The 23,243-nt window shown below is 42.1% G+C and overlaps 1 protein-coding gene across 4 annotated transcripts in view; it reads right to left on the minus strand.

Annotated features, from left to right (window-relative positions):
* The window catches only part of LOC140481933 (aldehyde oxidase 3-like), a 141,300-nt gene that overhangs the window by 86,221 nt on the left and 31,836 nt on the right, over nt 1-23,243 (minus strand). For all 4 annotated transcript variants that reach the window (XM_072578645.1, XM_072578643.1, XM_072578644.1 and 1 more), the window contains 6 exons: nt 22,762-22,906; nt 14,335-14,427; nt 10,777-10,928; nt 9,459-9,552; nt 6,756-6,865; nt 365-549 (listed from right to left, as the gene is read on the minus strand). In XM_072578645.1, coding sequence (XP_072434746.1) covers nt 365-549; nt 6,756-6,865; nt 9,459-9,552; nt 10,777-10,928; nt 14,335-14,427; nt 22,762-22,906 — 779 coding nt within the window. The remainder of the gene's footprint in view (nt 1-364; nt 550-6,755; nt 6,866-9,458; nt 9,553-10,776; nt 10,929-14,334; nt 14,428-22,761; nt 22,907-23,243) is intronic.

Below are 23,243 nucleotides of genomic sequence, written 5' to 3' on the forward strand. Positions count from 1 at the left end.
TGTGAACAAGTGCCATAGCAATTTGCGAAGACAACGATGATTTATGCATTGATAAGACAAGATTCTGGGTGATACTGGTGATAAATATAGCTGCTACTCCAAATTTATGAAAACCGGACATAAACTTGAATTCAAATTGCTACTAGAGAGATAAGTGTAGCTGTTTAGATCTGGCTTCTGTGCATCTCAAATTAAATATAAACCAAGAAGGAGGAAGCCAAAACAGCTACAACGCCCTGGTAAACTAGTCAAAAAACTAAGGGGAATGAAATATATCAAGTGGACAAATTTTCCTTTGTGGCCTGACATTGAAAAGTGGTCTCCAGCTTAACTACATGAATATTCTGAATATTTTCAGGCTTACCGGTTAGTTAGCTCCTTGCTGCATCTCTTTGCAAATACGGTGGTGGGGCCCACTCCTCCGAAGAACATCCTCAGGTCAGTAATGACATTCGTCTCATCTTTGAATACGACCTGCATTCCTGCATTCACCGTGGAGAAGGCATTTTGCCGACGGGGGGCCTGGCGAAATGCCAACACAAACTGCCACTGCAAAAAAGGTGAGAGTATAACCAACTTATTTTGTGAGTTTTTCTGTATTTCAGAGAAAGACGTGGCACATATGGAGGCCATTCAGCCCCTGGTGCTGGTGCCAACTCACGAAAAAAGCAATACCATCAGTCCCACTCCATGATTCCAATCCCAGAGCTCAGTAAATGTTTCCAGTTCAAACACTGACCCATTTCCCGTTTGAAAATTACCATTTAAATGCTTCCACTACCATTTCAAATAGGACATTCCAGACTCTTCAGATAATAAAAATTTTATGTCACACCTGGTTCTTTTGCCAAGTATCTGAAATGCTTTGGTTAACAGCCATTCTGCCAGTAGAAACAGTTTCTCACTGACTCTGTTGAAATCGTTCATCATTTTGAATACCTCTAATAAATTAGACCTTACCCTCTGTAATCTGAGGAGAACAATGCCAATTCTTACAATCTGTCCATATCCCTAAAGTGTGTTGTCCAGAATTGGCCAAATTACTGCAGTTTAATCAAGGCCTGACCAATGCTCTGAAAAGGTTTAGCATTTATCCTACCACCTCTCTTCCTTCTGAAATGATTGATCGATTCTAAATTGAAGATACTGGCAACTCACATTAGAACATAGAACATTGAACATTACAGCGCAGTACAGGCCCTTCAGCCCTTGATGCTGTGTCAACCTGTGGAATCAATCTGAAGCCCATCTAGTCTACACTATTCCATTCTCATCTATATGCCTATCCAATGACCATTTAAATGCCCTTAAAGTTGGCAAGTCTACTACTGTTGCAGGCAGTGCGTTCCACTTCCCTACTACTCTCTGAGTAAAGTAACTACCTGTGACATCTGTCCTATATCTATCACCCCTCAATTTAAGGCTACGTCCCCTCGTGGTAACCATTGCCATCTGAGGAAAAAGGGCTCTCACTGTCCACCCTATCTAACCCTCTGATCATCTTTTCTGTCTCAATTAAGTCACCTCTCAACCCTTATCTCTCTAACAATAACAGCCTCAAATCCCTCAGCTTTTCTCGTAAGACCTTCCCTCCATACCAGGCAACATCCCAGTAAATTTCCTCTGCACACTATACAAAGCTTCCACATCCTTCCTATAATGAGGTGACCAGAACTGTATGCAATACTCCAAATGTGGTGCACCAGAGTTTTGTACAGCTGCAACATGATCTCATGGTTCTGAAACTCAATCCCTCTACGAATGAAAGCTAACACACCGAATGCCTTTATAACAATCCTATCAACCTGGGTGGCAACTTTCAAGGAACTATGTACATGAACATCGAGATCTCTCTGCTCATCTACACTACCGAGAATCTTACCAATAGCCCAGTACTCTGTATTCCTGTTACTCCTTCCAAAGTGAATCACCCCAAGCTTTTCCACATTAAACTCCATTTGCCATCTCTCAGCCCAGCACTGCAGCTTATCTATGTCTAAGTGACCTACAACATCCTTTGTCACTATCCACAACTCTACCAACCTCCGTGTCATCTGCAAATTTACTAACCCATCCTTCTACACCCTCATCCAGGTCATTTATAAAAATTACTAAACAACAGTCGATCCAAAACAGATCCTTGCAGTACCCCACTAGTAACTGAACTCTGGGATGAATATTTCCCATCAACCACCACCCTCTGTCTTCTTTCAGCTAGCCAATTTCTGATCCTAGCCTCCATATTTTGTGCTATAGCCTACCATGGGGAACTTTTCCTGTAGACAATGATGACTTAAAGATCAAAGCCAAAGGCCCTGGCTTCCCAGAGAATCCTAGAATTAATCTCATCTGGCCTTATTTATCTATTTTTACACTTTCCAGAATTGCTAACGCTTCCTCCTTATGCACCTCAATCCCATCTAGATCAGTTGACTATATCTCAGTATTCTCCTCAACCACATTGTCTTTGTCTTTATAGCATGAACCTATTCAATTGGGGGAAGGGATAACATGAAACAAACAGAGAGAATGCTGGAGAAACTTAGCAGGTCTGGCAGCATCTGTGGAGAGAAAATCAGAGTTAACCTTTTGAATCCAATATGACTATACTTCAGAACTGATAATATGCTTAATACCAGATAAAATGCAAATGTTGTTGATGAAGGACCAAGTCCCATCAAATGCCACATATCCCTGGTTGAAACAAAGTCAGCAAGAATTACTTCTCCTTGACGTCCCTGATTTGCTCATTCATTATCCAATCTGACGCTATACTGGTAGCATCCTCATAGAGTCATAGAGATGTACAGCACTGAAACAGACCCTTTGGCCCAACTTGTCCATGCTGACCAGATATCCGAACCCAATCTAGTCCCACCTGCCAGCACCTGGCCTATAACCCTCCAAACCCTTCCTATTCATATACCCATCCAGATGCCTTTTAAATGTTGCAGTTGTACTAGCCTCAACCACTTCCTCTGGCAGCTCATTCTATACACGTACCACCCTCTGAATGAAAAAGTAGGTCTCTTTTATATCTTTCCCCTCTCACCCTAAACCCTATGCCCTCTAGTTCTGAACTCCCCCACCCCAGGGAAAAGGCTTTGTCAATTTATCCCATCCATGTCCCTCATGATTTTATAAACCTCTATAAGGTCACCTCTCAACCTCCGACGCTCCAGGGAAAACACCCTAGCCTATCCAGCCTCTCCCTACAAATCCTCCAACCCTGGCAACATCCTTGTAAATCTTTTCTGAACCCTTTCAAGTTTCACAACATCTTTCTGATAGGAAGGAGACCAGAATTGCATGCAATATTCTAAACGTGGCCGAACCAATGTCCTGTACAGCTGCAACATGACCTCCCAATTCCTGTACTCGATTCTCTGGCCAATAAAGGAAAGCATACCAAAAGCCTTCTTCACTATCCTATCTACCTGCGACTCCACTTTCAAGGAGCTATGAACCTGCACTCCAAGGTCTCTTTGTTCAGCAACACTCCCTAGGACCTTACCAATAAGTGGATAAGTCCTGCTAAGACTTGCTTTTCCAAAATGCAAACATCAGCACAGAAAGCTGTGATTGGTCCAAAATTGAGCCTGAACATCATCAAAGCCAGTGTGTTGGCACATGTCATCACTTCACTGGCAACTGGTCAGACACAATGATCATAGAGATGGGGCTTTTGCAAAGATGGTTAAAATAACAAAATTAATCAAAATGCTTTTAATTACTAGTCCAAGAAATTGCTGGAGTGTCTTGAACAATGACAAGCTTGAGGCCTACGCCATTCATTGGTGACATTCATTTCCATAACAGCATCTTACATTGGGCTCCCTACCAAGATAACTGACCAGCGGACCATCCAAATTTAGCACTCCCCCACTGCTAATCAGTAACTTTTGTCCTGGCTTTATATCCTGAATGCAGAGGCAATCCATCCCAAATGTCTTTTCAAGCAACTTACTTGGTCTCAATACTTCTTTGTGACTTCAAAGGAACTCCTAACTTTTCCTGCGTTGCTAATACCACCTCCATGAAGTTCATTTTCTCTCACATGACAGACACAACTCTGTAGCTCTGTATAAAACTTAGGTCCATCCGAGATTTGAACACTGCTCTCAAACCCAGGCAGCCTCTTCAAATTCCTCTTACTGTTTCCTATATGTGAAGGATTATTAATGCAACCGCTCCCAGAAGTTGAGTTGTCCGTGTTAATATTAAACAGTGATTATAAGTCTCACATTTAACCTATTCTGTTATTTAAAAACTGGTCAGCTAGGTCTTCTGGAATTCCAGAAATCCAGTAGCTCAGGTAAATCAAGGATAGCTTCAGGTCAAAGGTTAAGTGTCTTCCCATTACTGCAAGAGGGTTCAGATTGCACGTCCCAGGATCAGGCCATGTATGTCACCTTAGATCAGATCACAGTATCCCCCATGTCCTAGCATCTAGATGCCATGCCAGATTTCAGACCATTCCCTGCCCTCCCATTACAGTAGTAGCAGGTTCTTGGCTTGTCCCTTTGGCTAGCAGCTTGTTCCAGAGTGCTCCATGCCTTACAGGGGCATACCTGTCAATGAGGATGACTTCCAGACAGAGATCCCTGTACAGAATAAAGACCTTCAAACTCCAATGTATGGAGGGACAGGCTTCCTGAGAAACACCTTCACCTCCTGACTTAAGAAATCTAATCAGTCTCAAAATTGAGGTCTGTGTTTCCCAAAACTTTGAAACTACAGAACTCTCCATCTCCTACTGTTTTCTGTTCCATGACAATCCCCAGACTTTTAAAAGACAATCTTAGCAGGATCCATAAACACTTACAGTCATCAGTTTTCAACCTTCACTCATTCCCACTAAATTGCTGACTTCCTTCTGGCCCTCATGCCTACCTGACAATTGTAAATAATTTGTGCTCAGTTTCTCTCTCTCTCCTTTTTGAAACCACTGTCATTACCCTTCCCTCAGGAAATCCATCCTTGGACCATCTATCCTAACAACTACTGCCCTATCTCTTAACATCCTTTCATTGAAAGTGTTGTCACCTGGAACTGTTGTCGGAGTCTATCATCTCAGCCCTCACATATCTCTCAGAAGGTTTGCAGAACAGTGTCCTACACCCAAATATCTTCAGCAATAACCTTCCCTTTTATCATAAAGTCAGAAGTGAGGATGTTCACTGATGATTGCATAACATTTGGCACCATTCATATTTCTTCAGTAGTCCATCTTGGGTTGATAAGCAGCAAGTAACATTAATGCTACAAGTGCCAGGCTTTGACTATCTCCAACAAGACTGAATCCAACCATCACCTTTGATATTTAACAGCATAGCTATTACTAAATACCCTGCTATCAGCACCTTGAGCAGAAACTCAACAGAACCATCTAAATAAATACTGTGCCAAGAAGAGCAGGTCAGTGTTTGAGAATTCTGTGGCAGGTGATTTTTCTCCTGCCTCCTGACAGCCTGTCCTCTATCTACAAAGTGCAAGTCAGGAGTCATAGAATCATCTTAGAATCCCTACAATGTGGAAGCTGACCATTCGGCCCTCAAGTCCACACCAATCTTCCAAACAGCATCAATACTGGACCCAACCCCCTACCTGTGTAATCCTACATTTCCCATGGCGAACCAACCTAGCCTGCACACCCTGGATGCTATGGGCAATTTTTCTAGCAAAGCCAATCCAGCTAACCTGCACATCTTTGGACAGTGGGAGGAAACCGGAGCACCCAGAGGAAATCCACACAGACACAAGGAGAACATGCAAGCTCCACACGGATGATTCTCTGGCGCTATGAGGCAGCAGTGCTACCCACTGAGCCAACACGCTGCCCTTGTGTGATGGAATACTCTCCATTTGTTTGGATTAATCTATCTTGAACAACACTCAAGAAGCTTGACAACATCCAGGACAAAGCAGGCCATTTGATCGGCATCACATCTAACATCTTCAACATTTATTCCCTTCAATACCAGTGCATAACAGCAGCAATGTGTACTGTTCAAAAGATGATCTGCAACAAGTCACCAATGCTCCTTAAGATAGCATTTTCAAAATGTATTACCTCTACCACAGAGAAGACCAAAGGTAACAGAACCAAAGGTAAAAGATCCAGAACCCCTCCAAGCCACACATCAAACTGACTTAGAAATATATCACACTCCTTCGCTGTCACTGGGTGCCTTCAAAACTCTGTTGGCCTTATTCTAATGCCATGTTCAATTCACTCATCACCCACATATTCCTGGCATTGGTGGCTGTTCAACTTTCCAAGAGTTCTGACACTAACCATTTGTACATACCACTATCACGAGCAGCAATGTTTTGAGTGTTTTAGGGACTGTGATCTGGGTTTTCTTCCTTCCCTCAATCTTCTGCCTCTAACTTGCTGATTTAACAGTAGTCCTCGAACCTGCTTTAAAACCAAGCTGATCAACAATCCTCCTAATATCTCAATTTCTGTCTGTTTAGGTCTCGGCAAAATGCCTTTGGATGTTTTTCTCTGTGGAAGGTACCACATAAATGCAAGTTGGTGTTGTGTCCTTTTGCCATGAGCTTTAGTGACAAACTAAAATCCAGGCTACTTTTAGCATGGAGCCCTTCCAACTTGCCACTCTTCAAATTGATTGGTCCCTCTCACCCATCAAGGGATAAATGTGTAGAATCATTCATCAGTGACACTGATTTTCACAGCTGACTTTTCAGCACACTTTCTGATCACACCAATTACTTCTTCAATGACCTACCTTTCTGGAATACGGTATGAAGACTGACAGCAATAATTCTTCTGGCCTCAGTGATGTTTTAGCAAAACCAACGAAGAAGTTTTCATCTAAATGGATTTCTCTTCTTCCCCCTGTTGGAAGCAATAAAAGTTAACATCTGTACCCCTATTACATTGGAAAAAAATTGTTCTGTCTTTCCCAAATATTCCGATAAGTATTCCTGTGAAAAATAGCTCAGCTAAGCATAAACTGATGTATACCCATAAAGTGTTGAGTCACTCACAATTATGAAACACTCAGATTCTGCCCTGTGACCGAAAACAGTAATGTGATAATGATCTGTTAACTTGTTTTAGTATGCTGATTGATGGAGAAAGTATTGTCCAGGACACTGCAGAGAGCTCACCCACTCTTCCATAGAATATACACTGCAGAAACAGCCCAACCACTCTCTGCTAAGTTTACACTATATGAACCACTCCATACTGTGTAGAATCTTTTATTCCCACTGTTCACAACTGCTCAGATCATGAAGCAAAATGAGCTCATATGTAGCAAGGCCTGGACAAAATCCATAATTAGGCTGATTAATGACAAGTAACACGCTAGGCAATGACGAGCTCAGACAAGAGGAACCATCTCCCTTGATATTCAATGAATGTCTCACTACAATAACATTTTCACTCATACATGGATGAGGCTTCACTGGCAAGGCTAGCATTTATCGCCCATCCCCAACTTCCCAGAGGACAATGAGAGTCAACCACATTGCTGTTGGTCCCGAGTCAGACCAGGTAAGATTGGATTAGATTACATTAGATTACCTACAGTGTGGATACAGGCCCTTCGGCCCAACAAGTCCACACCGACCCTCCGAAGAGCAACTCACCCAGACCCATTCCCCTACATTAACCCCTGGTTAATCCACCTAATACTACAGGCAATTTAGCATGGCCAATTCACCTAACCTGCACATCTTTGGACTGTGGGAGTAAACCGGAGCACCCGGAGGAAACCTACGCAGACACGGGGAGAATGTGCAAACTCCACACAGAGAGTCGCCTGAGGTGGGAATTGAACCCAGGTCCCTGGCACTAAGAGTCAGCAGTGCTAACCACTGAGCCACCATGCCGCAAGGAATTGCAAGGATGGAAGTTTCCTTCCCTAAAGGACATTACTGAACTAAATGTGTTTTTCCCAATGGTAGGCAGTGATTTCATGGTCACTGAGATTTAAATCCAGATTTTTATTCAATTGAAATTCCGCCACCTGCCATGACAAGGTTCAAACTCAGTCCCCAGTGTCTCTAGATTAATAGTCTAGCAATAATACCACCAGGCCATTGCCTCCCTAACATCCTGGGGGTCACAATTAACCAGAAAGTGAACTGAGCCAGCCATATAAATAATGCATTAATAAGAGACTCTCAGAGGCTAAGAATTCTGTGGTGAGGAATTAGTCTCATCTCTACAAAGCTTGTCCACTATACAAAAGGCAAAAGTCACCTATGTGATGCAGTACTCTTCAATTGCCTGGATCAGTGCAGCTCCAATGACAATGAAGAAGCTCGTCACGATATAAGTCTAAGCAGCTCATTTGATTGGCACTCCATCCAACATCTTCAACATTTACTCGCTTCCACCAACACACAGTGGCAACAGTGCTCCCCATCTACTAGCTGCGCTGCAGTAATTGATCAAGGTGCCTTTGACTTTCTGAAGATGTATAAAATTATGAGTATAGATAGCGTAGACAGGAGGAAACCTTTTCTCTTTGAGAGAGTGATCAATGACTAAGGGGCATAGAATTTTCCCCAAAGGATGATGGGAATCTGGAATTCACTGCCTGTGAGAGTTGTACAGGCCAAAACCCTCACACTTGTCATGTCAATGCAAACAAGGCTATGGGCCAGGTGCTGAAAAATGAGTTTAGATTACTTAGGTGATTGTTTTTGACCAGCGCAGACACTGGCTGAAGGGCCATTCTCTGTGTTGTAAATTTTTATGACAGCACTTTCCAAGCCTGTAGCCTTGACCATCTAGAAAGACCAAGGCAGCAGAGAACATCATCATCTGCAACTTCTCCTCAAAGCCACTCATCATCCTGACTTCCTGATGAAGATCTTATGCTCAAAACATCGACTCTCCTGAAACATCAACTCTCCTGCTCCTCGGCTGCTGCCTGACCTGCTGTGCATTTCCAGCACCACAGTTTTTGACTCTAATCTCCAGCATCTTCAGTCCTCACTTTTTCCTCCTGACTTCATGATGGGCAATGAAAGGCCAACTACACCCATACTGCACGAACAAATAACTAAAAAGAGTCCAATTATGAGGACAAATTGCTTGGATTAGGATTATAAACCCTTGTTTACCATAACTGAGGTATGATCTAACTGAGATGTTAAAAACGAGTACAGGGCAGATAGAGTTCGGAACAAGGTGAGAGGGGTCGAATCTTAAAATTCAAGTTATAGTGTTGTGGTGTACTGTCAACTGATATTTCTGCACATAGTGTAAGTTTGTAAATGTGTTTCCTCAAAAACTGATGAGACTGGGAGTCAACTGAAAATTACAAAAATGAACCAAGTGAATATAGAGCAGAATTACAAACCAGTCATAATCTAATTCAATGCCAGCAGAATATGCACAGGGCACAAATAACCAATTCATGTTTCTGTTATTATCACTGTAAAAGTGACAATCCAGAACTCTGAACACCTACCTTTTGATGCCAATTCGAGGACACATTTGCTTGCTGCTAGAATGGGATTCAGATCAGATGTGGGGGCTCCACTCACAATGTTACCTCCAAGTGACTAGAACATCAATAGGGGGGAGTTACAGCGTGTAATACATTTCTTATCTTTAACATTTTGTTGGTTTTCCTGCCCCATGTTGTTAAACCTATCAATATCGAAAGCCTGTTGTATGCATCCTTCTTACAATTATCTGACAGCTAGATATTAAGACTCACTTCAAATTTCTGATTGATGTATATAGGCCAATATGTTACCTCCAGTTTACTACCACTGATGAAATTAAAATCTACCTCTGAGTCTCCCATTTCCCAAATAAATCCTTTTCTATTTAGGTTCAGAACCTATGCATTCCCTATCTGTTCTGCTGAATGGTTCAGGGACATGGTGGAAGGAGTGACAGGAAAAAGGATTCCACTGTTAAAGGATGAAGAGGGATTAACAATCTGGTGGGCAGAGGGCAAACATCTCCTCACTTCTTTTTTGGAAATAGAACTCAAATTCTAATCTTTCCAGAATGTAAAGGGCCTTTATGTGAGAATTGATATTAAATGCAACAAAGAAAGGCTCCAGCATAGTCACCAACTCCTGCAAAATCCCTCTATTCTCAATACAGAATAAACAGGATCCATGAAATTCTGATCAGGAGGAAATTAAAGGAAACCTCAGAGTTAGTTCTATGTACCAAGTTGTTCTGTGTTGTATGGTTAGATATCTGCACCCTCTCAGCACTAACTGTTTCCTTTACAGTAAGAATTGTAATCTTGGTTACAAAGGATTGTTTTTCAAGTTCAGTGATAACTGCTTTAATGGCTCGTGAGAAGATGTGTTCCAATAGTCACATGATGTAATTTGACTTGTCCTGGTCTCAAAGCATGAAATTAATGCAATGGCAGCATTGCATGTTCGTAATTCAAAAAATACCTGTTGAGATTTCAGTTTCTTTCCATATTGATTTCTTTCCACACTCATTTCATGCAAGCTGCCTTAACTGGGAAGACTGAAGCCAGAAAAAAAATCCAAATTGTGAGTCATTAATTCTATAAATTTAAAAAATGTTTACAAATTTTATCAACTGCCTTCAGCTAAGTTCCCTGCTCAACTATGACATTTCCTGTTCTCCTCATCACCTCAATTAGTTAGATTTGCATTGGTATTGTAAAAATGAAACAATAGCATTTAACCTACCGTACAATCAAGCCCTCGACTGAGACCATCACTTTACTCCAAAGAGCAGTACTGACTACATCCATTGTTTCGAGCACACAGTTCAGGACTACATACCGCCATATTTCGAATCTGTTCTCCACCCAAAACACAGAGCTGTCCCACAAGTGCTCGGAAGATTTCAGTTTTCTCTGATGTGATCTCTGCAGTGGCTTTTTCTAAGATGTTCTTCACATGGCCTAGACTGCAAGCAGCACCAAGTCTTAGACCTACCAGGTAAAGAATCAAAGGGACTGATAAGCTTAGGAAATCAAATCTTAATCACGACATTGTTGACCATTTTACTGATTTGATTTATTACTGTCACATGTACCAAGGTACAGTGAAAAGTGTTATTTTACATGCTTTATAGGCAGAGTGTACTGTACAAGTGCAAAGGGTGACAAACAGGGTGCAGGATACAATGTTACAGGTGGAGAGATATTAATATTAATCAATATTAATGAGAGATCCATTCAATTGTCTGCTAACAACAGGAAAGTTGTTCTTGAATCTGTTCTTACATGTATGCAAACTTCTGTCCAACAGAAGAGGGTGGAAGAGAGTATAAACGGGTGGAAGATGTCTTTGATTACGTTGGTTGCTTTTCCGATGCAGCTGGAATAGTTCACATCGCGCTCTCCCATCCTCTTGTAAACGTAAACCCATCTAGTTGCAGGCAAGGCTAAAGACTCTTGCTTATTATTTATAATAATGGTGGGAATCACTTGTATCCATAGAAATTCTCCAGGGCAATTAGGAAAGGGCAATGAATGCTATGCTCACAACACATGAGTGAATTTTAAAAATGACATAAGAAAATTTACAGTGCTGAATCAGATTATTTGGTCAACCTACCCAGGCCACTGGTCAAAATTTATCCAGCTTCATTCTACCTTCCTGCAGCAGATGCATAACCATGTAACTCACAGATATCCAAATACTTTTTAATTGTGTTGAGAGACACATATACGAGTCGCCCACAGTAGCTGCTGAGTCTGTTGTTTTTTAATCTTTCATGGGATAGGAGTGTTTTAGCGGGCAACCTGTGGCTAACGTCTTCTAAGACTGTGTTAATGATCGAGAATAGATGGATAGGCAGAAATTGGATGGTTTGTATTTTTCTTGTTTTTGTTGGATGGGACATACTTGGACAATTTTCCATGATAATTTTACCAAATAGTTGCTAGTGTTGTAGCTATCATGGAACAATGTGGCTGGGGGTGTGACAAGTTGTGGAGCACAGGTCTTCAGTATTATCATCAGAATGTTGTCAGGGCCTTTTCAGTATCCAATACCTTCATAACCACATGAAATGAATTGAATTGGCTGAAGACTGGCATCTGTGATGCTCAGGATCTCAGGAGGAGACTGAGATGGATAATCTACTCAGCACTTCTCGTTGTAGATGCTTGCAAATTCTTCTCATGTGGAGGTCTGGGATTGTTGGACTGGGATGGACAAAGTCAGAAGTTAAAGACACTAGGTTATGGTCCAATAGGTTTATTTGAAATGACAAGCTTCACTTGACAAAGGAGCAATGCTCCGAAAGCTCGTGATTTCAAATAAACCCATTGGACTATAATCTGGTTTTGTCTGACTTCTGACCTTGCAAATACTTCAACCTTATCTTTTACAGTGATGTTCTAGCTTCCTCTATCACTGAGTCATAGAGCATGGAACCAGACTCTTCGGTCCAACTAGTCAACGCTGACCAGCTATCCCAACCTAATCTAATCCCACTTGCCAGCATCTGGCCCACATCCCTCCAAAACCTTCTCATTCATATACCCATCCAGATGCCTTTCAAATGTTGCAATTGTACTAGCCTCCACCACTTCCTCTGGCAGCTCATTCCATTCACATACTACTCTCTGCGTTAAAACGTTGCCCCTTAGGTCTCTTTCATACTTTTTCCCTCTCACCCTAAACCCTCTAGCTCTGGACTCCCCCACCCCAGGGAAAAAGACTTTGTCTATTTATCCTATCCATGTCCCTCATGATTTTATAGACCTCTATAAGGTCACCCCTCAGCCTCCAACACTCCAGGGAAAACAGCCCCAGCCTAATCAACCTCTCCCTATAGCTTAGACCCTCCAACCCTGGCAACATCCTTGTAAATCTTTTCTGAACTCTTTCAAGGTTCACAATATCTTTCTGATAGGAAGGAGACCAGAATTGCAAGCAATATTTCAAATGTGGGGATAATTGTGGAGTCCCCTCCTGCTATTAGTTCTTAAGAACTGTCCACCACCGTCCATGATTGAATGTGGAACAACTGCAGAGCTTAAATATAATCTGATCATTTAGCAGTTGCTCTGCTCTATCATTAATTGTGTATGCTACTTGACATGCAACTAGTCCTATGTTGGAGATTCACAAGATTGGCACCTCACTGTTTGCTATGCCCTCACACACTCTTCATTCTAGCAGCATGGATTATCTGACATGGTGGTAATGATACAGTTATTGACATAGCTGGCTATGAGCTGAGATTGTGGGTACTATATTTCTGTCGCTGCTGGTGGCCTACAGAACCTGGCAGATGCCCATTCTTGAGTTGTTGGATCTTTATGAAGATTAACCTATTCAGCACAATGGTAATTTCAAACAACATGATGGAAGAATGTGTTCAATCTGAAGGCAGGACTCTGTTTCCACATGGACTGTTCAATGTGGTCACCCTTACCGATACCATTATGGACTGATTTACCTGCTTCAGGCAGATTGACGAGGACAAAGTAAAATATGATTTTCTCTCTTGCTGGTTTCCTCACCACCTCCTGCAGAGACAGTTTATCAGCTGAGGTGGGAATTGAACCCATGCTGTTGATATTATTCTGCATTACAAACAAGCTATCAACTGAGCTAACCAACCTCCATGTCAAGCAACTAATGTACTATAATGATAGCACTGTGTCAAATTGAACCCACACACAGAAAACTTTTCCAACTCAGAGAAATAGGCAATTTGTTTATTTTTTTCCCCCAAATCTTAGAGGACTGGAGTTAAATCACTTCATATGTTGATAGTTGAAACAGACTCCATCCACTCTTTAAAAGCATTCATGTTGACTCAAAGTTTGTAACTCACACACTCCAGTGAAAATGGAGCCTGTTTGAACTTAGTACAGAGTTCAAATTGTCCTGCTGAGCTTAGTTTTGTGATCAGCTCCCTTTACCTTTCCAGCTAGAATAGGTTCTGTCAGAAATGAAAGTGGGATTTCTGGCTTTGAATTCCCCACACCATTATGCATCAGTTATTGAGTCCACAAAAACTGAGGCCCTCATCTGAATTCAAATTGTCTCTCACTTAAGTGTAAGTAATTAGGTGGCAGTAGATGAGTCACCACCATTGAGCTGGGCAGAGCTTGAGTTGGCTGTAAAGGGGGTATCAGTAAGTTGGGGTGTTATAGTTGTCATTAGCAGTTGGTTGAATTACTCAAATATGTAAATGTGGATCAAATAGAATGGTGATGCCTCATCTGGTAGAATAGTCCTCATTATCCTGGGCCACAGGTTTAAAAAAAGCAGTGAAGCCGTATCTACAAGGGTGGGAAAAGATATATGGGAGGTGGGGGTAGCGTGGGAGGATGGTTGGATTGTGAGAATTGGTTATAAAAGATGAAAACTCACCCTCTTCCGTGAACTGTACAGAGTGGAGCTCAGAAACATTGGCAGGATGGATAATCACTGGGTAAAAGGCACCTTTAAACTTCATATTAGGACCTAGCAGAAAACAAAATAAAAACCTTAGATGCAACTAACGATGCTGAAGATCTACGACCAGGTGACACAATGGTAGTTATCACTCAGGTTCAAGTCATAGAACCAAAGAATGCTTGTGGCACAGAAAGAGTCTATTCAGCCCATCATGTCAGTGACAGCTCTCTGCAAGATTGGCTCAACAAGTGTCTATCCCCTACGTTTTAAATGTGTAACTTTGCAGTTTGTTCCTTTTCAGATATTGGTCAATTACTTTATAAAAGCCACAAGTGAACCTCCCTTTACCACAGTCTCAGACTATACTTTCCAGATTCTAACCACTCACTGTGTGGAAAAAAAAGTCAGAGTTTCTTCTCCTTGCACTGTGGCTTACAGGAGACCAGAAAATGATAGAAATGCTCAGCAGTCGAGGCAGCATTGAAGGAGAATGAAAAACAGAGTTAACATTTCATATTGGTTATCCTTCACCAGAACTGAGAAATGTTCAGTTTTAAGAAAGTGAAAGGGAGAGGGTGGAAAACGAACACAAGGGAGATCTGTGATGGTGTTGGAACATTGTTATCTCCAGGATAATTGAAATGATGTGGAAACGTGGAAAAAAATGAGTAATCCTCATTGCCCAACAGAACAATCATTGATGGGAGAGCTGCAAAAAGCAACCAAATGGACGAAAATGTCAGAATTAAATACCATCTGAATTGATAATTTTTCAAATTATGCAGATGAACTCAGAGAGAACAGAGACAAGATTAGAGTGGTGCTGGAAAATTACAGCTGGTCAGGCAGCATCCAAAGAGCAGGAAAATCGACGTTTCAGGCAAAAGCCCTTCATCAGGAATGAAGGGCTATCAGAGAGAATAGCCAATTGTAAGATTTAAGAATCATGTGGTGGAAAATAGCCACTCATATAGAATTATCTCTTGTTCCCGATTGCTCCAAATGGGCTTAGAGACAGCACAGAGTATTAAATAGCAGTAAGGAACTATTTTTCTGGCCCTCAGTGGTGGCTTTGAAGGTGGGGAGCTGTCCTGGAATGGCACCCAATGCATTCTCATTGTCAGGAATATTTCCCGTAGAGGTCTGTGAATGGATTGATAGTCTCCTTCTCAGAGATGGGCATCAAACGGATAGAACTAAATCCCCAGTGAGAAGCCCCACTGGTATGCTTCCACTGTGGGCACAGCCCACCTACCAGATCAGTACAGGTGGTGCAGTTGAACTGAATTGAATTTATTGTCATGTGTACCTGGGCACAGTGAAAAGCTTTGTCTTGCGAGCAATACAAGCAGATCACAGAGTTAAGTAGCACAGCTAAGTAAATAATAGGTAAACAGCGGCAAAAACAAAAACACAGGGACAGGCGAATGTTAAAAGTTTGTGAGTCCATTCAGTATTCTAACAACAATTGAGTAGAAACTGTTTTGAAACCGGTTGCTCTGTGTGTGTGTTCTGGCTTCTGTACCTTCACCCTGATGGTAGAGGTTGTAGAAAAACATTGCCAGGATGGGATGGATCTTTGAGAATGCTGGCGGCCTTCCCTTGACAGCGGGCCTGGAAAATGGATTCTGCAGATGGGAGGTTGGCCTTTGTGATTGTCTGGGCCGAGTTCATCACTCTCTGTAACCGTGTCCGATCTTGAATGGTACAGTTGCCATAGCAGTTGCCTCTGGCAGAGTCAGGAGCACATTAGAGCGTTTGGACACAGGTTGACTTGTAGCGTTTTCTTCTTTGTTTTGAGGAGCTGACAGGTTGCTTCTGTTAGAAATTTTATTATGTCATTGATTGGCTGCATTGGGAGCCCACTCGCCAGCCTGGGACCGGATTCCAAAGCCAAAGGATTATCCTGTTCAAAGGTTCTTGATACACCAATATACTGTGTAAGGAGACCAACTGACCAATTGCATGGGATATGTAATAGAGAGAGACAGAGCAAGGCCATGAGAAGAAAGCTTAACCATTATAGATTAAAAGGTGAAGCTTACAAAAAGAAGCGATGTATGTATGGACATGAAATACCTGGGAATTTACAAAATTAGCCTAACTGAAAAATAACTTGTCATTTTTTAATTCACTGGTGGGTTGGGGGTGGGGGGGGGGGGGGTGTCGTTGGCTGAGCCAGCACTTTTTGTCCACCCTAGTTGACTTTGAAAAGGTAATGGTGAGCTGCCTTCTTGAATCAGTACAGTCCATTTGCTGCAGGTCTGTTAGTGAGGAAATTCCAGGATTTTGACCCCCTAGATAAAAAGGAATTTTCATCTTGCAAGATAAGATACATTTTTTAAATTGTGACCTGTCCATAAACATTTTTCCAGCTTGAAGAAGACTTTTCCGTGCAAGTTTGAAAGACATAAGAGTTACACCTGCCTTTGCGATTTTCACATAGAAACACAGCCAGATAGTGGATGAGAACAGGCAGATAAAGGGAAAGACTGTAAACAGAAGAAACCTGAAATACTTGCCTGATAGAAAAGTACTAAAAGGAAGCAGCCATGTTAGATCAGGTGGGCAGAAGGAAGTCAACCAAATGAATAATGGCAGCTTCAAACAAAATGGAAAAGAAAAGACCTGTAAAAGGAGACACTCTTGTAGAAATAGATGAGTAAGGACTTCCATGCTTACTTACTCCTTGTAAATTACTTTCTTTGCTGAAGAACAAACTAAAGTCTCCTTCCTCCTCTCCTGTATAGCTCAGTTATCTATGATGTCATGGACTTGGCTATGATTTCACTCAACTGAGAAACCATTGCCCCTCACCAGTTTCCCAAGTGGGATACTAATTCGCAAGCACAATAGAGTCATGGGACTGCTTCATTAACTGACTAGTTTCTGCAGACTGCTTGGTGGTCACCTATGCTCTCACTGCCTCAACCCTTCTAATCTGCAGTGTGACCACCTCCTCGTGTTATTCAAGTGGCCCTCTGCCCCATGGATACACAACAGTGACTCCAGCTACTGCTCAAGTTCCGAAACCTAGAGGCCAAGCAAATACAGCCAGTGACACTTTCTACAGATATATTTGTGTGGGATACAGACTATGTCAATTACTTCACGCAGAACAGTGGATGTACACTTTGTTTAGCCCTTCTGACCTGCCATCCTGTAATTATAAAAAATATTTGTTACCCTTAGATAAGTATGAACTTACTGTGAAAAGCTAATAAACATTTTTTTCAGAAGATGTAATAAAAAAAGACTAGACACTTAAACACAAACTAAATTCTTAATTTTCCCTTTACAGGTTGGAAATACTGATCAAACTTACTCCTCAATCAACTCACTTCCCTGTCCTCATGACATTACACTGCAGTTGGTCTTAGTTGCACATTGGCCTATTCAGCTGGGCCTTATATCTCCTCCCTCTCAACTCTTGCTCTGGAGGCTTTATTTCTTGCAGCAAACGTTAATTAAAATTCCTCTTCCCCTTTTGCCCTGAGCTCTCTTTTGATCCAAATTGCAGTTCCTCACTGGGCCTCAGTTTCAATCGATCAGTGTGCTTCGAATAAGCCCTTCTGATATTGAGAACTCAGTTACCTGTTTTCTCAACTTCCTGCTGAAGAAATTGGATTTGGTACTAGGCAACATGCCAGGCCAGGTGTCAGATCTCTCAGTGGGTGAGCATTTTGGTCACAGTGACCACAACTGCCTCATCTTTACCAAAGCCATAGAGATGACAGCGTGGGAAGGTATTCAATTGGGAGAGGGGAAACTACACTGCTATTAGACAGGAGCTGTGGAGTTTAAATTGAGGACAATTGTTCTACGGGAAATGCACAACAGAAATGTGGAAGCTGTTTAAGGAGCACTTGTTGCGAGTGTTGGATAACTTTGTCCCACTGAGACAGGCAAGGAATGGTAAGGTGAAAGAACCTTGAATGACAAGAAAAGAGGAGCTTTTTGTCAAGAGGAAGAAGGAAGCTTACTTAAGGTTGAGGAAGCAAGGATCTGGCACAGCTTGAGACGATTACAGGGTCGCTCGGAAAGAACTCAAAAATGAACTGTGGAGAGCTATGGGGGGCATGAAAAAGCCTTGGCAGGAACAATTACAGAAAACTCAAAGGTGTTCTACACTTATGCAAAGAATAAGAGAATGATCAGGAAGAGGGTAGGGTCAATCAGGGATAGAGGAGGGAACTTGTGCCTGGAGTCTGAAGAGGTAGGGGAATCCTAAAATGAGCTTTTGCTTCAGTATTCACTGGAGAGAGGAACCTTGTTGATAGTGAGAACATTGTGGACCAGGTTAAAAAGCTTGAACAGATTGATATTAAGAAAGTGGATATGCTGGAAATTCTGGGAAGCATCAAGTTAGATAAGTCCCCAGGGCTGGACCAAATATACCCAAGGTTACTACGGGAAGCGAGGAATAATATTGCTGCACCTCTGGTGATGATCATTGTATCCTCTCCACAGGAGTAGTACTGGCTGATTGGAGGAAGGCAAATATTGTTCCTCTGTTCATGAAAGGGAATTACAGACCAGGCAGTCTTACATTTGTGGTAAGCAAAGTACTGGAAAGGATTCTGTAAGATAGGATTTTTGACTATTTGGAAAAACAATAGTTTGATTAAAGATAGTCAGCATGGCTTTGTGAGGGGCAGGTCATGCCTCACAAGCCTTATTGAGTTCTTTGAGGATGTGACGAGATAAATTGATTGAAGTCAAGCAGTGGATGTGGTGTATATGGATTTCAGTAAGGTATTTGATAACTTTTGCCACAGTAGGCTCATTCAAAAAGTTAGGAGGTATGGGATACAGGGAAATTTGGCTGTCTGGATACAGAATTGGCTGGCCAAAAGAAGACAACGAGTGGTAGTGGGTGGAAAGTATTCCACCTGGAGACCGGTGACCAGTGGTGTCCCGCAGGGATCTGTTCTTAGGCCTCTGCTCTTTGTAGCTTTTACAAATGAGTTGGATGAAGAAGTGGATGGGTGGGTTAGCAAGATTGCTGATGACAGAAAGGTCAGTGATGTGGTAGGTAGCGTTCAGCTACAACAAGACATTGACAGGATGCAGAGCTGGGCTGAGAAGTGGCAGATGGAGTTCAACCTGGATAAATGTGAAGTGATTCATTTTGGAAGGTTGAATTTGAATGCTGAATACAGGGTTAAAGGCAGGATTCTTGGTAGTGTGGAAGAACAGCGGGATCTTGGAGTCCATGTACATAGCTTCCTCAAAGTTGCCACACAAATCGATAGCCTGTTAAGAAGGTGTATGGCATCTTGGCTTTCATTAACAGGGGGATTGAGTTTTAAGAGCCGCAAAGTTTTGCTGCCGCTCTATGAAACCCTGGTTAGACCACTCTTGGAATATTGTGTCCAGTTCTGGTCACCCCATTATAGGAAAGATGTAGATGCTTTAGAGAGGGTGCAGAGGAGATTTACCAGAATGCTGCCTGGATTGGAGGACTTGTCTTCACACAGAGAGTAGTGGGTACATGGAATGCACTGCCAGCGGAGGTAGTAGAGTCAGAAACATTAGGAGCATTTAAGTGACTGCTGGACAAGCACATGGACGGCAGGAAATTGAGGGGTATGTATGTATAGTTGATCTTAGATTAAGATAAATGCTTGGCACAACATCAAGGGCCGAAGGGCCTGTCCTGTACTGCTCTATATTCTATGAAATCGATACTTCATTTTAGCAGGGAACTTCACGTCTTTGGCTTTTTTTAAATTTATTTTGGGATGTGGGTGTCACTGGCTGGTCAATATTTATTGCCCATCCTTAGTTGCCCTTGAGAAGGTGGTGGTGTGAACTGCTTCTTTGAACCACTGCAGTTCATTTGCTGTGCCGTTAAGGGATGGAATTCCAAGATTTTGACTCAGCGACCATATATTTCCAAGTCAGGATGGCCAGTGGCTTGGAAGGGAACTTGAAGGTGGTGGTGTTCCCATGTATCTGCAGCCCCTGTCCCTCTCGATGGAAGTGGTCATGAGTTTGGAAGGTGCTGTCTGAGGATCTTTGCTGAATTTCTGCAGTGCATCTTGTAGATAGTACGCCCTCTGTTACGAAGTGTTGATGGTAGAGAAATTTTATATTTACGGGTGTAGTGCTCATCAAGTGGGCTGTTTCTCCTGGATGGTGCCAAACTTCCTGAGTGTTGTTGGTGCTGCACCCATCCAGGTAAGGATGGACTATTCCAATACATTCCTGACTTGTGCCTTATATTGATAGACAGGCTTTGAGGGGATGGTCAGAAGATGAGTTATTCGCTGCAGTATCCCTAACCTCTGACCTGCTGTTGGCGCTACTGTGTTTACATCATGAGTCCAGTCGAGTTTTTGATCAATAGTAACCCCCCGGGATGTTGATAGTGGGGGATTCAGTGATGGTAACACCATTGAATGTCAAGGGGCAGTGGTTAGATGATCACTTATTGGAGACGGTCATTGCCTGGCATTTGTGTGGCACAAATGTAATATGAGATTCCATAATTGGAGATCAAACAGGCATTTCTGTTGCAGTTAATGTGACTCTAGGATCCCTGGTGCCTGGGCCAAGGGTATCACAGAGCAGCTGCCAAGGCATCCTTCTGTGGAAGGGAAATCAGTCAGAAGTCATGGTGCATGTTGGTAGCAACAGCACTGGCGGGAAGAGAGATGTGGTCCGGCAGGCAGATTTCAGGGAGCTGGGAAGGTTATTGAAAAGCAAGGCCTCAACAGTAGTAATCTCAGGATTACTACCAATGCCATGCATATTCGCATAAGAACAGGAGGATTCATTATTCAAATATGTGACTGGAGATGGAGCAGAAGGAAGGGCATTAGGTTTTGGAGGCATTGGGATCAGTTCTGAGGCAGTTGGGACCTGTACAAGTTGGACAGATTACACCTTTAAGGAACTGGATCTGATATCCTCGCAGAGAGATTTGCTCGTGTTGTTGGGGTGCGTTTAAACTAGCTTGTCATCGGCAAGGGAACCTGAGGGATATCCAAACAAATCAAACATATCACATTATTAAAGTTAATCTGCACACTTTGGGTTTCACACAGAAAGGCTATCAAACTCCCACGTCAATGGAAACAGCTGATGACTTAAATGTCCAGCTACCTGCATAACACTTGCAGGTACAAAATGCATTCCCACAAACGTGGCAAGTGACATGGGGTGAGATTTATGATTTTCAGGCAGTCCTGTTGTGGGAAAAGTCTTGGCCCCAGTTTCTGCTCTTCATTACTTCACATTGTCATTACTATAATGTTTGCTGAGGTATAAGACACTGCTTCTCAGGCCACCAACACTCACTAATTTGCTCCATGAAGTGTTGTTGAGGTGGTGGAGACTCAAGCAGCTCAAGGCCAAGTAAATTCATCTTCACTTAATTCTGTCAATCCTCTTTAAAAACCTCCCATATAAATTATAACCTAATTCATTTGTAGTGTTCAGACGGAATACTAGTCAGGGATTTGCTCTTAGCTTGATACTCCAGCACGTGTTGTCATTTTCAGAAGAAGAAGACAATGTGTATAAAGGTGTCAAGGAAGTTTTGCATTTGAGATGTGCTAGAAAGGGACCAAGAATTAAAAACATCAGTTAGATAGAGGAACTGCAGAAACTGAAGAAGTTCTCTTTGGAGTACAGAAGGTTTAGGGAAGATTTATTAACATTGTTCAGTACTCATGATGAGTTATGACAGAATTGTTAGATATAAACTATTTCTGCTGGAGAGAGAGTCAGTAACCACAGAGAACAGTTTTTAAAATAAATGACATGAAAAGTAAAAGGAGGAAAATGTTTTACGTGTATTTTAACAACGTGAAAGGCCAAGGAAACAAATTCCATTAAGAATTCCAGAACAAGGTATGACAAATATTTGCAGAGAATTATTTGAAAGTTATGGATGAATGATAGGATGTGGAACTAATAAGCGAGATCCTTTGCAGAGAGAACACAAACATACACAGGTGGCACGGTGGTTCAGTGGTTAGCACTACTGCCTCACAGTGCCAGAGATTCGGGTTCGATTCCAGTCTCGGGCAACTGTCTATGTGGAGTTTGCATGTTCTCCCTGTGTCTGTGTGGGTTTTCTCCCACAAATGTGCAGGTTAAGTAGATTGTCCATGATGTACAGGATAGGTGAATTAGCCAATTAAAATACAGGCGTATGTCTAGATGGAATGCTCTTTGGAGGGTTAGTGTGGACTTGATGTGCCAAATAGTCTGTTTTCACACTGTTATGATTCTATGAATATTGGACAAAATGGTCACCCTGTGTGCTGTGACCTGTAGATACTTTCAAATGTTACCAAACAATAGAAAAAATTGATCATGTTTTAATCCCTGGTTTTGTTCAGAAACATGAGCTATTCAGAACAGAAGCTCCATAGAGTTTATTCTCACCAATGTTGGTGTTTCCCACGAGAAGGGGAGCTTTGGGATACTGGCTTTTCAATTCAAGAAGTTCCTCCAGATTTGCTGGAATAATCCACATCATTCTCTCTCCACGGAACACAAGGGTTCTCTCCTCCCGCCTCTCTTCCATTAGCTGCATCAAGGGCAGATATATTAATCATCAAGAGAGGGCTTAAGGAAAAAGAAATTCAATATTGAATACAGAGATCCGAACACTTACTGAAAGTCACCCAACATTCCAAGTGCAAATAAGCATAGATTAGCTATAGAATAAAGCCGCTCTTCACTGTCCCATCAAACATTATTAGGGCAGGTATGGTACACGTTAGATCCAGAAATAAAGCCTCTCAACACTGTCCCCATCAAACATTCTAAGGACAGGGACAACACGGACCTAGATATAGTGTACATCTCCCTCTATACTAACCCAGTAATGCGTGTCATGGTTTTAGTTTGGGATCCAAATTACT

This window comes from Chiloscyllium punctatum, chromosome 10 (assembly GCF_047496795.1).
Source record: "Chiloscyllium punctatum isolate Juve2018m chromosome 10, sChiPun1.3, whole genome shotgun sequence".
Taxonomy (NCBI): Eukaryota; Metazoa; Chordata; class Chondrichthyes; order Orectolobiformes; family Hemiscylliidae; genus Chiloscyllium; species Chiloscyllium punctatum.